We start from the raw sequence: 17,539 nt of genomic DNA, 5'->3' as shown, positions 1-17,539 counted from the left end.
GACACTCCCCAAATACAGGTGTGCCAAGCTTGTAGCGTCATACCCAAGAATGCGACGCTGTAATCGCTGCCAAAGGTGCTTCAACAAAGTACTGAGTAAAGGGTCTGAATACTTTTGAAACATTTTATATTTCAGTTGTATTTTTTTATAAATATAAACCAGTTTTTGTTTTGTCATTATGGGGTATTGTGTGTAGATTGATGAGGGGAAAAAACAATTTCATAAATTGGTCCTATCTGTTTAATCCAGGTTTCAGTCTAATGACCTTCATCAAGATTTATCTTCTAACATTTCTTTCTGTTACTTGATTCCATGTTAATGGGAACAGTAAACACAGATTAGAGATGTCTGAGGTCTCTAACTGAGAAGTTTGATGAGATCATGTGATTTACTAAAAGAGCATAGCGAGAGGGGGACATCTCTCCAAAACCAAAACCAACAAAAACCAAACAAAAACAATCGTCTGAGACAATTATTTATATACAGTGCCTTGCAAAAGTAATCATACCCCTTGGATTTCTTCACATTTTATTGTGTTACAAAGTGAAAACCTGTTCCCGAACCACCTCCTCCCACTGCTGCTGGCCTTTGCAGATTCTGCCATTATGCTCCGTTGTCGGTAATATGCTACACCAGGGGGTCGGCAACCTTTTCCAATTGGAGTACCTGTTCATCTTATCATTTCTACCGATCTGCGTGCCAGTTAGGATTTTAATATGCACATTTTCATGGAACAGTTTCATTTATTTTATAATAAAGTCATCATATCTCAATCATTGTCATGTGATTAATAAAAATGATATCTAAATCTAATGAATGAAAATTATTCAAATCTTTAAGTAACTTCTATTGCCATTACCAATTATGCAAAAAACTAAAGCCAACAAATAAAAACATGGTATAAAATATTCTGGACCCTCAGAGTTTCTGGCACCAGTGAGCTCTGGACAGACACAGCTGTAGGCTATTTGCACAAGGAATAAGACAGGTAGGCCTATTTTATGACAAATAATGTGTCCACTCCACAATGAAAACTGTAAAAGACTAATAATAATATATTGAATACATTAACAGAAATTACGGTCACCAAACAAACATTGTAGATTAGAAATTCTGGGAATTAACGGTAAATGTACCACTGGTGTGACATCCCCGCGGCCTCCGCAAAAGATTAGTCCCCTGAGACAGGCGTCAATCAAAAATTTTTTTGCAACTGCTGGACATAACAATTCAACGACCAATAGCCTATCGACCAATTAATCCACCAGTCGACTAAATGGGGTCAGCCCTAATATACATGCATCCTCAGTTACCTTGTGGGGTTATTTTGAGAGGGATATTTTTGATGAAGTCATCTGCAAAGTCCACCATCTGTCTCAGTGCTCTCAATAGCAGCACATCCATGTCTTCATTCAAGTCAATTTCCTCATGGTAGTTCTTCACAGGCAGGATGCAGTTCACTGGTACTCCCAGTTCGGTACTGCACTGCTCCATCTGCAATGAAAGAATACAGTTGGAATGCAATGGAATGAGCTGTAGCTGTCATGGATCCGCCCGGTACTGCTGCTCATTCTGTTCACCAGTTCCGGAGGTCGACGTCACCGGTCGACGTGTCTTGTTGGTTATTGTTCCCATGTCCATTGGTTGTGTGAGTAACCATGCATTGGTTCAGCTTTTGTGCTGCGTGTTTTGTGTATTACGGGTCTCGTCCCTACGAGGTTTACCCTCGCTCTTTTGTTTGGGTACATCCCAGTGTTTTGTATTCGTGTTTGTTTTGGGTATATAAAAAAAAAAACTATTATGTATTCCTGCACCTGTCTCCAAATCCTTTATACCAGCGTGACAGTAGCATATATCTATGTGTATATGTGTGTGTATATGGCTGATTGTCTTATATTAAAGAATTCTAGTATAGAAGCATTTTTTTTTTACTCACTTTCTCCTTTATGTACTTGCTCAGATAGATGTTCTTCACGTCTTTCCTTACTGATGGACAGGCTTCATCCACTCTGGTGAGAACAACCATTTGGGGAATCCCTGCCAGAGCAAACTGATTTAATCCAGCAGTCCTTTTTCTCTCCAGGCAATGCAATGATGTTCATACTCAAAGACATAGTACACCTATCATACTATTAGTTTGTATAGCCAACAAGTACTACTAAACAATATTTTGCCCTCTTACCCATATCAGCGGCAGCTAGTCTGATGTCCCTCATCTTCTGGATGACATGTTTTCCCAAGAAAGCCATTTTATCAGCTGGCATGACACTGACTAGACAGTGAACTCTGTCTTCTGAACTGGGGATCTTTATGTAGCCAGGATCCTCTTCTGATAACGGTGACATGGGATTAAACTAGCCAAGGATGAGGAATAAAAATGTGTTTTAATCTATACTGACTGAAACAGAGATTCCTTGGTGATATTGTGTTTTACTTTATTCACATTACCTTGTGGCCCTCTTTTACATGGCCCTTTAGGGCGTTGATGATGTCATCCTTATGCACACCTTTGCCACTGCTTTCCTCCAGACCCATGACATCATTGAAGACGATGGGGTAGTAGATTCCATGTTTCCCTTTTTCAATTTTGTGGGTTTGGTACTGTAAAATAGGATGTGGCATTTCTAATGAATTATACACAGAATGCAGATTTGAAAGCATTGCAATTTGAGTTTGCAGTAATAATTCAGAATAGTTCACAGGCATTTGTGGTAATATGTTGTGGTTTCAATCAATGGGTTTCATATAACACTTGGTAAATAACTTACTTTTATGGTGAAGCTTTCAGCTGCAATAGCACTGTCAGCTAGTGCGATGCTGGTAATGCGACCCTGAAAGACACTGTTGATGAAGTTGATAAGGCTGGACTTGCCCGCTCCGACTGGTCCATGGAGGAAGACTCGGATACTCTTAATATCAGGGTTTCCAGGAACATAGTCTTTCAATTTCTGCAGTATTACCTCTTTCTGACTGTCATAGGGGAGTAGAGAACAAGTTTAGAGGTAGACTCAGCGATATGACATGACACAGCAGGCAGTTTCCTGCTTACAGAAATCAACAGCATGTGCCAAGACTGCCACATAAATTGGGAAGGCATAATTTGTGAAGAGCCAGAAGTGGCCGTTTTGGTTGGTTTGCAATCTGTTGTTTTATTGTTGTTACTGTATGTCTGTAAGCAGGAAGTCGCCCCATTTGTATGATGCTGTCATATCACCGAGTGTACCTTTTAAACAAATAGACGCACTTGGAATGATGCCATTTAGTTAAATGTTAGGTTTTGATGGGAGGTGAACAGTGTACACAGTATTTTCAAACATACCCCCAGGGTGTGATCCTCCATTCCTTGTCAAAAGCTGTTAAACAAACATATTTTGATATAAATGCAATATACTACGATATACTACTATGATCTTGGATCACACACACACAAAACAAATTCTAAATAGTACCAGATGGGGTTCTTTGGCTTATAACCATAGCGGAACCCTTTTTGGTGCTATATAGAACACTTTTTGAAGGTTATATAAAGAAGCTACATAGCACCAACAAATGGTTCTGCTATGGTTACTACTCTTTTGGAAGAGGTTTTATGCTTCTTTATAGAACTTTTATGGTGAAAGGTTATTTATAGAACCATTCTCAATCTGCAATGTTCTTTGTAGATCCATTTGATCCATGGTTATACAGGGTTTTTTAATCTGGTCAGCCATTTTATATTGTTCAAATTCCATAGCTAATATTGTGTTAATTGACAAGTTGAATCATGTGAGCTATCTCTGGAACAGCTGAGAGTTCCTGAGGAGAGAATTGAGAACCACTGACTGATTTACTCAACTGTTCTCTATTTATTAAAAATAAAAATAAAAGTTTATTTAAAACATACAATCAACTTGCAGTGAAACCGCTCAACATTTACATCACCTTGTCATCTAACGGACTCCCATCCAGAGTGACCCACAGAAGCAACCAGGGTCAACGCCCTGCTCAAGGGCACGTCGACAGATCTCCCACAAGGTTAAAAACGGGGACCCGAACCAGCGACCCATCAGCCATCGGCCCAAGCTCCCAACCGCCAGGCCACCAGCTCTCCAAGATCCCCCCCACAGTTCCCCAAGAGCAGCCCTTCAACCACCCCCCCACGTTAACCCCCCCGAGAAAAAAAAAAAATTCCACTGCCCACCCCCAATCCCCCATCCCCCAAAGCACCTACAACCAACAAAGGAAAACAGAAATGCAAAAACAAAAGACATCAAGGCCAACTGAATATGTTTGAATGCATGTATGGCACTATTTACGCGTGTGTATGTGTGTCCGTGTATGTGCACTTTAATGAAAGTGTGTGTATATGCATGTGTACAAACACCTGCGCAGCATCAGCCTCGGGCAAACAGGTATTAGTTGTAGCAACAGTGCCCCTCCGTGTCATTCAAACGTACTTTTTGTTATGTTTTATTTCAACGTTATTTTTGTACTTTTTATCTTTGACCGTCATTCTATCCCCAGCCCAGCAACTCCACTCACACTTGTCTCCAATTCCACATCCCAACCCTCAGCTTCCCTCATCCCATCCCACCTATCTCTGCCATCCACCCTCTTCGGATTTCTATGCACCATATATCTTTAAACTATTCTGTGATATTTAACATACAATTTGAATCTATCTAATCGATTAGAATCCACAGATTGCGAGATGAAGATAAGTACTTTTACTAAGAGTATTAGTATATTAGTAACTGACGAACCTGGTCTCTCCAGATCTTCAAACAATACTATTTCTAGGGTCAATTTTAGATCAATGTTATGCATTTTCAGCCATTCCCGAACCTGAGACAGAAACAGGCTACCTGAGGGCAATACCAAAATAAACAGTCTATTGATTCTGTATCCTCACAACAAAATCTGCAGAGCTGCGATGATTGTATGCCCCAAATATTCAACATTTTGTTGGTGGCAAGAATTCTGTAAAATAATTTTTGATGAAAAGTCTTGAATCTTATATATCAACTCATACACCCTGTACTATGGAATCAGTACATCAAAAATCTCTATGGCACAGCTGTCAACATCCTGGTCCTCAAATGAAACTGGCATACTTTCCTATTTATGCTATTTTTATTCCTCTCCAGTTTTGATCCTTTATATTAGGCAGACAGACCAGTTCCCTACGTCCTCCCACTGCCACCTGCCTCCACCATTTTTGGGGTAATGCTGTAATCTTGGATTGAGCCGACCTTCTGATTACTTCATGAAATACATAACTCTACCTGTCACACCTTGATCTGTTTCACCTGTCTTTGTGCTTATCTCCACCCCCTCCCTGTGTCTCCCATCTTCCCCATTATCCCAAGTGTATTTATACCTGTGTTCTCTGTTCGTCTGTTGCCAGTTCGTTTTGTTTCGTCAAGCCTACCAGCGTTTTTTCCCGTGCTCCTGGCTTGCGCTAGTTCCTGTTTACTACTTTTGCCAGTTTTGACCATTCTGTCTGCCCTGATCTTGAGCCTGCCTGCCGTTCTGTACCTTATCACACCACCCTGGATTACTGACCTCTGCCTGCCCTTGACCTGTCGTTTGCCTGCCCCACCTGTTTTTGTAATACACTTTTGTTACTTCGAATCTGTCTTCATCTGGGTCTTCTCCTGAGCCTTGACTCTACCATTCCAATTTACAATATCATTTAAAAACAAAATAGCCTTTTGAAACATCTTTTCCATAAATACAGGTCTTTTATCAAACAGTACATTTGAATTCAGCCATAGTATTTGTTGTATCTTTTCAGGGGGATGAAATGTAAATTGTAGCCAGCTCTGCAATGTTAGTTTGAAAAAGAGAGATACTTTGAAAAAAGTTCAATTTTCAATTAATTAGAAATGAGACATGGCAATCTGCACAAAAGCAAAAATGACATTTTTAAACAATGGATGAGCTTTTCTTAGTAATCTACTTGAGAACAATTTCGATGGCCATAATGATTAAATATGGTGACAGTGGACACCCTTCTTAGATGTTTCATGTTTTTCTATTATTTATAGTAGTTGTCGTACATTATCTCCAACGTATCATCCATGTTAAAAAAAAACCTGTCTGATCAGAATGAACAATACATGGTAATACCAGGTGTGTGCTATGCATTTCGCTAGTATTTTTGCATCAAACCTTGAAGTGTAAGAGGCTTCCAGTTTTTTTTAGACAGACTGGATCTTTATACTTGCCATCTGGGTCTTGTTTTAATAATAGTGACATCAGAACTTCCTGACAGAGCCACCATTTCTATAGGAGTAGTTAAAACAAGCTAACAATGGAGCTTTTAGTATATCAAAAAAGGCTTGATATCATGTAGTAACCAAAAAAAGTGTTAAACAAATCAAAATCTATTTTCAAATACAGATTCTTCAAAGTAGCCACCCTTTGCCTTGATGACAGCTTTGCACACTCTTGGCATTCTCTCAACCAGCTTCATGAGGTAGTCACCTGGAATGCATTTCAATTAACAGGTGTACCTTGTTCAAAGTTAATTTGTGGAATTTCTTTCCTTCTTAATGCGTTTGAGACAATCAGTTGTGTTGTGACAAGGTAGGGTGGTATAGAGAAGATAGTAAAAATAAAGAAAAACTGTGGAATGAGTAGATGAACCAAACTTTTGACTGGTATTGTATACTGGAAAAATTCTGTTATAAATTATTTTGTCTTAGTTAATAATATCCTGTTTGGGATAGGGTGCAGTATTTTCACGGCCGGATAAAAAACGTACCGATTTAATCTGGTTACTACTCCTGCCCAGAACTGAGAATATGCATATAATTAGTAGATTTGGATAGAAAACACTCTAAAGTTTCTAAATCTGTTTGAATGGTGTCTGTGAGTATAACAGAACTCATATGGCAGGCCAAAACCTGAGAAGATTCCATACAGGAAGTGCCCTGTCTGACAATTTGTTGTCCTTCTGTAGCATCTCTATCGAAAATACAGCATCTGTGCTGTATTTTCTAAGGCATTTTCTAAGGCTTCCATTGGCTCTCAGAAGATGCCAGAAAGTGGAATGGGGAGTCTGCAGTTTCTGGGCGAAGAACAGCAGGAGAATTTGTGAGTGGTCAGGCTGGGAACAGTGACACTGGAGATGCGCGTCCACGAGACTACTCCATTTTTTTCTTTCAGCCTTTGAATGAATACAATGTTGCCTGGTTGGAGTATTATCGCTATTTTACGAGAAAAATAGCATAAAAATGTATTTTAAACAGCGTTTGACATGCTTCTAAGTAAGGTAATGGAATATTTTGAAAATTTTTGTCACGAAATGCGCTCGCGCGTCACCTGAACGCACGAACAAAACGGAGCTATTTGAATATAACTATGGATTATTTGGAACCAAAACAACATTTGTTGTTGAAGTAGAAGTCCTGGGAGTGCATTCTGACGAAGAACAGCAAAGGTAATCTAATTTTTTAATAGGAATTCTGAGTTTGGTGAGCCCCAAACTTGGTGTGTGTCAAAATAGCTAGCCATGATGGCCGGGCTATGTACTCAGAATATTGCAAAATGTGCTTTCGCCGAAAAGCTATTTTAAAATCTGACACCGCAATTGCATAAAGGAGTTCTGTATCTATAATTCTTAAAATAAATGTTATGTTTTTTGTGAACGTTTATCATGAGTAATTTAGTAAATTCACCGGAAGTTTGCGGTGGGTATGCTAGTTCTGAACATCACATGCTAATGTAAAAAGCTGGTTTTTGATATAAATATGAACTTGATTGAACAAAACATGCATGTATTGTATAACATAATGTCCTAGGAGTGTCATCTGATGAAGATCAAAGGTTAGTGCTGCATTTAGCTGTGGTTTTGGTTTTTGTGACATATATGCTTGCTTTGAAAATGGCTGTGTGCTTATTTTTGGCAGGGTACTCTCCTGACACAATCTAATGTTTTGCTTTCGCTGTAAAGCCTTTTTGAAATCGAACAATGTGGTTAGATTAACGAGAGTCTTGTCTTTAAAATGGTGTAAAATAGTCATATGTTTGAGAAATTGAAGTTATAGCATTTTTGAAGTATTTGTATTTCGCGCCACGCTCTACCATTTTAGGGACAGCGGAACGTCTGTCCCTAAAAGGTTAAAAATTAAATTGTCCTCCAGTAAACTTTGAGTAAATTTCCAATATCCTTGTCCACGTGAAAATCCTATGAGAGTTATGTGAAGGCCAATTAGATAATTATTCAATCACGTTCTGTCTCCTATTAAAACTTTTTTAAACTTTGATGCAAGAGAGAAAGAGACAAGAAAGTTGTCAAGACGACTAGCTTGATTAAGTCTCCTTCGTGTGTATCTCACTAGTCTCCAAATATCCACTATTTCTAATGTGCCCATACTGTTTGTGATTTCCTTAAGGGCACGGTGATGATAGTTTATAGAGTGATTTCCATTACGGTTCATTCAGGTACTTAACACTGTGTTATGGTCTCTGTCACGGGTGTCGTATTGTAGAGACCAAGGCGCAGCGGGTTGCGTGCTCATCATCATATTTTATTAAACACGTGAACACGGAAAAACAAGAAAATAGAGAAAACACGACAGGAAACAGTTTTGCAGGCTATAACTACAAGCAGTGCAAAAACAACTACCCACAAACAAACAAGTGAAAACAAGCTCTTTAAATATGACTCTCAATCAGGAACAACGATGAACAGCTGTTCCTGATCGAGAGCCACACAGACCACAAAGAAATATAACCACAAAAAAAAACCTAGAATACAAAAACCAGAACATACACCAAAACCCCGGAACACATAAATAAAACACCCCTCTACATACACATAACCCCCGAACCACATAAAACAAATACCCTCTGCCACGTCCTGACCAAACTACAATAACTAATACTCCCTCTACTGGTCAGGACGTGACATTACCCCCCCAAAGGTGCAGACCCCGTATGCACCTAAATAAAAAATAAAAAAAATAAATAAACCCCTAACTAAAAGGGAGGGAAGGGAGGGTGGCTGCCGTCAACGACGGCTCCTGTGCTACACCCCCCCCTCCCCAACCAACCTATACTGGAGGTGGCTCAGGTTCCGGTCTACAACCCCCACCCAACCTGTCCACCCCTGCAGAATACTCAGGGCTGTATAGCGTCTCTGGACTGTAGGCCGACTCTGGAAGCTCCAGACTGTAGGCAGACTCACTCTGTTCCGGACCGTAGGCAGACTCGCTCGGTTCCGGACCGTAGGCAGACCCGCTCGGCTCCGGACCGTAGGCAGACCCGCAAGGCTCCGGACTGTAGGCAGACTCACTCGGTTCTGAGCTGTAGGCAGACTCACTCGGCTCCGGACTGTAGGCAGACTCACTCGGTTCAGGACCGTAGGCAGACTCACTCGGTTCTGAGCTGTAGGCAGACTCACTCGGTTCTGAGCTGTAGGCCCTCTCACTTGGTTCCGGATTGTAGGCCATCTCACTTGGTTCCGGACTGTAGGCGGTCTTACTTGGTTCCGGACTGTAGGCCGTCTTACTCGGTTCCGGACTGTAGACCCTCTCACTCCTTTCCGAACTGTGGGCCGTCTCACTCGGCTCTGAACAGTGGGCCGTCTCTCTTGGTTCCGAACTGTAGGCCGTCTCACTCGGTTCCGGGCTATACGCTATTACCGGATACTCTGGACGGGGTACTGTTGCCGGATACTCTGGACGGGGCACTGTCGTCGGACACTCTGAACGGGGTACTGTCTCCGGACACTCTGGACGGGGTACTGTTGCCGGACTCTCTGGACGGGGCTATGTCGTCGAAAGCTCGGGACTGGGCTGACGCACTGGTAGCCTGATGCGTGGGGCTGGTAGTGGATGTACCAGCCTGGGGACACGCACCTCAGGGCTAGTGCGGGGAGCAGGAAGCGGCCGAGTTGGACTGGGCTGACGCACTGGAAGCCTGATGCGTGGTGCTGGTACTGGAAGTGCCAGTTTGGGGACACGCACCTCAGGGCTAGTGCGGGGAGCGGGAACAGGCTGAGTTGGACTGGGCTGCCGCATTGGAAGCCTGATGCATGGGGCTGGTAGTGGAGGTACCAGCCTGGGGACACGCACCTCAGGGCTAGTGTGGGGAGCGGGAACAGGCTGAGTTGGACTGGGCTGACGCACTTGAGGCCTGGTGCGTGATGCTGGCTGTGGATATACCGGGCCATGAAGACGCACAGGCGGTCTCGATCGCACCTCCTGCACAACCCGTCCTGGCTGGATGGAACTAGTAGCCCTGTACGAGCAGAGTGCTGGTACAGGGCGAACTGGGCTGTGCAGAAGCCTGATGGTTGCCGTGCATAGAGCGGGCGTAGGGTAGCCTGGACCTAGTAGGCGCACCGGTGACCAGATGCGCTGCGCAGGCATCCTCCTACCAGGCTGGATGCCCACTCTAGCACGGCATTTGCGAGGGGCTGGGATCACTCGCACCGGACTGTGCGTGCGTATGGGCGAGATCGTGCGCACTTCTGCATACCTCAGCGCCCTCCACTCCATACGAGCCTCACTATAAGCACGGAGGGCTGGCTTAGGGCTCACCCTTGGCCCAGCCAAACTACCTGTGTGCCCCCCCAAAATTTTTTATTGGGGGTGCCTCTCGTGCTTCTCCCTCAGCGCATACAAAGCCTCATACCGACGCCTCTCCGCCTTGGCTGCCTCTATTTCCTCCGGAGGGAGACGGTAGTCCCCAGCCTGATGCCAAGGTCCAGCCCCGTCCAGAATTTCCTCCCATGTCCAATTCCCCTGATAGTCCATATAATTTTTTACCTGCTGCTCCTTCCCCCGCTGCTTGGTCCTTGTTTGGTGGGTAGTTCTGTTACGGGTGTCGTAATGTAGAGACCAAGGCGCAGCGGGTTGCATGCTCATCATCATATTTTATTAAACACGTGAACACGGAAAAACAACAAGAAAATAGCAAAAACACGACAGGAAACAGTTTTGCAGGCTATAACTACAAGCAGTGCAAAAACAACTACCCACAAACAAACAAGTGAAAACAAGCTCTTTAAATATGACTCTCAATCAGGAACAACGATGAACAGCTGTTCCTGATCGAGAGCCACACAGACCACAAAGAAATATAACCACTAGAAAAACCCTAGAATACAAAAACCAGAACATACACCAAAACCCCGGAACACATAAATAAAACACCCCTCTACATACACATAACCCCCGAACCACATAAAACAAATACCCTCTGCCACGTCCTGACCAAACTACAATAACTAATACTCCCTCTACTGGTCAGGACGTGACAGTCTCCCACAACACTGATTTGATCGTTTGTTGCCTGTAAGTTCAATAAATTGGAATAAATATTTTCAAAGTAGTATGGATCATCCTGATTTGGACCATATAGATTAATGAGCCAAACCTTTTTTCATCCACAACCATTCTCAATTGACACAAGGTTATGCGACTCTTTCACAAGACACTGGCCATAGTCATATAATATGTAATGGCAAAACACAACAAATTAGGTACACACAACACTCCCAGTTGCACAGAAATAGCTGTGAGCACACCACGCCCCAAAATATTTGAATAAGCTACCTCCCCTACATTTTAATTATCACTAAAAGAGCTAAGAACCCTTTTGTGAACTGCAAAAAAACATTGAAGAGCTCCAAGTGTTCTTTGAGTCATTATGATTCCACATAGAACCATCAAAGGTTTTCTGTGAATTTGATAGTTTATATTTTTTGTACTTCTATAAGTAAATGGTCCTGTAGTGGGCTAATGAAGAGGTTGGCATAAAATCATGTGCCGAGCTGCTATGACGCACCAGACACATAGGACGTGAACTGAGTTCAACCGATACAGGAACAGAGAGCATACTGTACATACAAACACACTACAACTTACCTGCAGTAGGCATAGGTGGTGTAGTTGATTTAAACAGCTGCATCCCTTTAAAGACAAAGTCCAATGGAATTACTGTACATAAAACAGACTACCCACCCACACTCCGATCAGTCTCCTACTTTTACTTTCACTTCTGTCTTGTCTGCCACAATTTCTGTAAACAGGTGTGACTCTAACTAACCCTGCCTGTATCACAGACTCAGACCTGGGGTCAAATACATACTGTCCAATACTTCAAATATTTCAGGGGCACTTTATTTAGCTACCCTGATGAAGGTCGACCAAGACTGAAACAATAGTTAAAAGAGCCATTCATTTGTTGGAATCAAGATTACCTGTGTGCTGCAGTTTGTATCATTTTTATTAGTGCATTTTATGTAGCTGATATTTTTTACCCAGGTCTGCTCAGACTATGTGAGTGTTGTGTGCAAAATGCATCCTAGGATGCAAAATGCATCTTAATCACATTTTTTGATTTTTACTGAAAGTGCTCTACCGTTATCTTAAAATATTACTGCTGATGCACAATTTTCTGGGACCATATCAACATTGGACAAATTAAGAAAACACTAAAAGATACTTTTTGAGTTAAATATCCCTTTAAAATAAGTGGTCAAACACTGTATCCAAATAAGTAACTATATAATGTATGCCTAATTTGTAAACATAACATCAATGATACAATTATTATAATATAAAATAAACAAATTGACAAAAAATGGTCTATACCTGTTATCCAAAGAAAAATAATTCTCAAGTATTTAAGGATGTCCCAAAAAAGTGTCATGGCTATATTAACACAGCTTTTCACACCCCTCTGACAATATTTTAGTTTCGTTTTTTGTGTCTGCGTCATGCATGTCCATCTTTATTTATACTGTGCGCTTCTGGTAAATCACATGACTTCTTTAAACCAATGAATGAAGGTGCTTGAGGAAAAATGCTAAACTGGAAAACAGGAAAAAGACCAGATCCAGGCTGAGCTAATAAATTACATGACTACTTTAGACCTCACACTCCTCAGTTAGACATATATAATCTCAGACAGACATCTAGTCTAACATGTGCTCGCTGTTGCTATGAATTTAAAATCAAGCTAGTAACAGAATATTTTTCAGAAAATAAATCCTGATGAAGGTCATTAGACTGAAACATGGAAAAAGCAGATTAATAAAATCATAAATGATGCTAACAGAGAAAACAAATGTTGGACATTCATTTGACCAGTTTTGTCACAAGAGGATTTAATTATTCAAATATATATATATATATATATAACTTCTAACAGGAAATTCGTTTTTATATGCTATTTCCTGCGGAAATACATTTTTTGGTGGGTTTCATATTGTAAAAATACAATGCAAAATTACAACTACATATAAATACAACAGGAGGTTGGTGGCACCTTAATTGCGGAGGTCAGTCTAGTGGTAATGGCTGGAGCAGATTAAGAGGAAGGCGATAAGATGGTTTCCATGTGTTTGATGCCATTCAATCTCTCCGTTCCAGCCCCTCAGCAGCTTCCACTGATAAACACCATACTAAATGCGGAAGACACATTTCAGTTGAATGCATTCAGTTCTACAACACTAGGTTTCCCCCCTTTCCCTACTGATCCCCCCTTTCCCTACTGACCGACTCTTTTCTCTGTATACATCAATGATGTCGCTCTTGCTGCTGGTGATTCTCTGATCCACCTCCACGCAGACGACACCCTTCTGTACACTTCTGGCCTTTCTTTGGACACTGTGTTAACAAACCTCCAAACGAGCTTCAATGCCATACAACACTCCTTCCGTGGCCTCCAACTGCTCTTAAATGAAAGTAAAACTAAATGCGTGCTCTTCAACCGATTGTTGCCCGCACCCGCCCGTCTAACATCACTACTGTGGACGGTTCTGACTTAGAATATGTGGACAACTACAAATACCTAGGTGTCTGGTTAGACTGTAAACTCTCCTTCCAGACTCACATTAAGCATCTCCAATCCAAAATTAAATCTAGAATCGGCTTCCTATTTCGCAACAAAGCATCCTTCACTCATGCTGCCAAACATACCCTCGTAAAACTGACTAACCTACTGATCCTTGACTTCAGCAATGTCATTACAAAAATAGCCCCCAACACTCTACTCAGCAAATTGGATGTAGTCTATCACAGTGCCATCTGTTTTGTCACCAAAGCCCCATATACTACCCACCACTGCGACCTGTATGCTCTCGTTGGCTGGCCCTCGCTACAAATTTCATCGCCAGACCCACTGGCTGCAGGTCATCTATAAGTCTTTGCTAGGTAAAGCCCCGCTTTATCTCAGCTCACTGGTCACCATAGCAGCACCCACCCGTAGCACGCGCTCCAGCAGGTATATTTCAATGGTCACCCCAAAGCCAACTCCTCCGCCTTTCCTTCCAATTCTCTGCTGCCAATGACTGGAACGAATTGCAAAAATCACTGAAGCTGGAGTCTTATATCGCCCTCACTAACGTTAAGCATCAGCTGTCAGAGCAGCTTACTGATCATTGCACTTATACATAGCCCATCTGTAAATAGCCCACCCAATCTTACATTTGCACACACTGTATATAGAGTTTTCTATTGTGTTATTGACTGTATGTTTGTTTATGAGTAACTCTGTGTTGTTTGTGTCGCACTGCTTTGCTTTATATTCGCCAGGTCGCAGTTGTAAATGAGAATTTGTTCTCAACTGGCCTACCAGGTTAAAAAAAGGTGAAATAAAAATAAATAAAAATGATGAGTTGATTATTTTAATCAGCTGTGTAGTGCTCCAGTACTGAGTTTGGGAAACCCTGTTCTCAGTGGCGATTTTAGCATGTAAATCGTGTTGGGGCAAACTCCCAAAGAATGTTTTACATGTGTGCCAGCAAAGCCACTACACAACACAATATTAAACAATACATTAATTGCACTATAACGGTGACAAACAGTTCCCACAAACTGTTAGGGCCTACATAAAGCTGTCCCAACAGCAGAGCTTTCTTTTCAGCACCATGGAGTAAATCCTTACCACAGCTACACCTGGCTATCAGCGGAGTCTTGTCTGGCAATGAAACAGATATTCAACCTCATTTACTGCCTTTTTAAGAAACATAGCGGATATGGCTGACTTGCTTAAACTAATGTGGTTTCTATTGAAAATTGAGATATACAAACTGTGGCATAAGGGAATGACGAGCGGATAAGAGGCAATAAGTAATTTCAATTAAGACATTAATGAGCAAGCTAAGACTTTTGAAATGTACAGGACAGAATTCAGAACATGGGCTGTTCTTCCAGTATTCTCCCTGTACACCAAGTCAGAACTGTAGGATAAATAAAGGGGGGATATAAGCAGACAATGAAAGCTCTTTTGCCCCGCCGTGTACACTAGCATGTGGTGAGGTGGGGTGAAACACCGCTTCCCATTTATTTTCAATGGAAGAAAAGCCTTGGATAGCGGAGAGGGCGGGGGACCATTGGGTGGCATAAACGTGGTGTGGGAGGATGTAAAAAAGTTCAACATTTCCCAACTTTATGCAAATCACCTGCGAAGTCCACTGGGCTATGACCAATCATATCGAGTGGTTCCCATGACTAATTTGACGGTATGCGACCCTAGGCTGGAGACATTCTTCAGCAAAGATGGCTGACAAAAATACTAGGATGGAAGCAAATGTAAGTAATTAAAATGTCATAACGAATCATGCAAAAAATGTACAGTCGAGAGGAATATGTTAGTTAATGTAGAGACAAAGTTAATTTACGAAAATTGCTATTTAGCAAGCTAGCTGACTAGCTAACGTTAACCAGCTAGCTAACGTTAGCATCCAAGCCAGCTAGCTAACGTTATTATCCTAGCCACCTAGCTAGAATTCATAACATAACATAAGTTTTGCAGATTTTGTAACATATTGTAAATTTAGCAAATTCATAACATATTGTATGTTTTGCAAATTCGCAACATATAATACAAATTGTTATTCCTAACATATCATACAAAATGGGTGATGCACATCCACAAATTAATACATACCATACGAAACATAACATACATTCTAAATTGAGTGTCTTGGATTTACTTGCTTAATAATACAAGTACTGTGTACATTGTAGGGCACTGCCTGCAAACTCCCTCCATCGGCGAGTGTGCAGAGCAGCCCCTAAACAAGACTTGTCTTGAGGCTACCCCACATACCCTAGCCTTATGGAATACGGGGTCCTCGATTTGCTGTATCAAGATGAAACAGCAAGGAGGACGAGAAGTGAAAGTAGGGAGAGGAGGAAAAGGAGATTCGAGATCCATTGGCTCGAGGTCCTCTTCCTCCCTCAGCGCACATCAGCACCCGATGACAAATACATGGGCTGCACCCATGGGGGGTGGCAGCGCCAAGAGGGACTGGTTCAATGGGAGGAAACTATGAACAGCACTGATCTCCCTAGGAAAATGGAGTGCTTCACCGCTTCCATATTCCAAAAGGTATACGTGTCTGTGGCATGTTCAGTACGGGCGTTGAACGTAACGTCTCTACTGTTGACTAACTAGGTGGATTTGTTACAAGAGATGAGCATTCTCTAAGTCAAAGGCACAGCCAACCAGGACCAATGGGACAAGATCTGCATCATTGCAGATCTCAACTTCCGAGCCTCCAGAGGCTGTGGGTGCATCATGAGTCTTATCAACTTGTCCAACCTCTCGTACAAAGAATAGGCAGATTTCATTGATGCTCCTATAGTGCCAAATTAACTGTTGCTGCCATGCAGCAGAAGTGCAAACTCCGCAAGAATGAAGGTGAAGCCTTCAACTTCTGCTTGCCCCGTAGACCTGGGTACTGTGGTAACCCGGTCTCCCCTTCCACGAGCCAGGGCTTCATTGTTTTACGTAACTCAAAACCCCCAGAAATGCAGCAGGCAGCGAACCCACAGTTCGGCTCTCCTAACAGAGGCTGACAGTATGGGAAGCGATCCTTCGCTGCTACCGCATCAGGGTCCTGCACCCTGAATCCCTTGGGGGAAAGAAGGGACTTCTGAGGAGCATCCAACAGTTCACTCCTTGTCCTGGCCTGCCTCCTCTCAGCTGGAGCACAGACTCCCGCCACATCCGCACTTCTAAAACCCTTCCGCTCATATAGAGCAGCTAATCTCTATGCATCCGCTCACAGGGAAGATGGGGTGAGTAAGCACTCAAGCCTACGCCTTCAGGGATGTCAGAGTCACCATGGCAACTATTCTCACAAATCACCTTCCTCATCCTGCCATCCCTCCTCTCCTGCCCTTTTCCTTTACAGCAAGTGTGGCATTCAGACTGTCTCTTTTGTCTTTCCTTCAAAACACTTACTGGGATCTAGATAGTGTTATTGACATGAGCCGGATTTACACATAAGAGAATCTGAATGCTCATATAGCGCAGCTAATCTCTGGGTGAGACATAAACGTGACTATCTGTGCCATAGCTCTCTCATCATCGCTTTCACAAGCAAGCGAGGCAGGAAGACAAATTGCCAGTTGCCACCAAGCACTGTCCCCAAATCCCAGTGTTTTAACACTGTGCTTTGTAATAAAAAAGTATGTTGCATCCAGGCGTCTTGCCTAGGGACAGAGCAAAAATATGACACTGGTGTGCGAGAGTCATCAGACTTGTGGGCGACTCACCGCAAGAGCAGGGAACTGGCAGTCCAGCCCTG

The 17,539-nt window shown here is 42.3% G+C and overlaps 1 protein-coding gene across 2 annotated transcripts; it reads right to left on the bottom strand.

Annotated features, from left to right (window-relative positions):
- Positions 1-462: 462 nt before the first annotated feature.
- ifi44b (interferon induced protein 44b) lies at positions 463-13,537 on the bottom strand. Of its 2 annotated transcripts, XM_014203108.2 has the most exons (9): positions 13,497-13,537; positions 13,267-13,402; positions 11,862-11,906; positions 3,320-3,353; positions 2,769-2,970; positions 2,449-2,601; positions 2,183-2,354; positions 1,937-2,037; positions 463-1,494 (listed from the first exon to the last, which is right to left on the bottom strand). In XM_014203108.2, exons 3-9 carry the CDS (start codon positions 11,902-11,904, stop codon positions 1,306-1,308), a joined length of 894 nt encoding a protein of 297 aa, XP_014058583.1. In that variant the 5' UTR covers positions 11,905-11,906; positions 13,267-13,402; positions 13,497-13,537; the 3' UTR covers positions 463-1,305. The 2 variants fall into 2 exon arrangements, with proteins under 2 accessions (XP_014058583.1, XP_045575975.1); XM_045720019.1 differs by lacking the exons at positions 13,267-13,402; positions 13,497-13,537 and adding an exon at positions 12,591-12,741.
- Between the last annotated feature and the right edge of the window lie 4,002 nt (positions 13,538-17,539).

Source organism: Salmo salar, chromosome ssa06 (assembly GCF_905237065.1).
Source record: "Salmo salar chromosome ssa06, Ssal_v3.1, whole genome shotgun sequence".
NCBI classification, from domain to species: domain Eukaryota; kingdom Metazoa; phylum Chordata; class Actinopteri; order Salmoniformes; family Salmonidae; genus Salmo; species Salmo salar.
This window is presented reverse-complemented; position numbering and strand designations above follow the sequence as displayed.

Coding starts and splice junctions, on each gene's coding strand:
- ifi44b (XM_045720019.1), bottom strand. CDS start 12,717: ATGACGCAGACACAAAAAACGAAACTAAAATATTGTCAGAGGGGTGTG. Junction 2,971..3,319: donor TGGAGGATCACACCCTGGGG/GTATGTTTGAAA, acceptor CCCCTATGACAG/TCAGAAAGAGGTAATACTGC. Junction 2,355..2,448: donor ATGTAAAAGAGGGCCACAAG/GTAATGTGAATA, acceptor ATCCTTGGCTAG/TTTAATCCCATGTCACCGTT.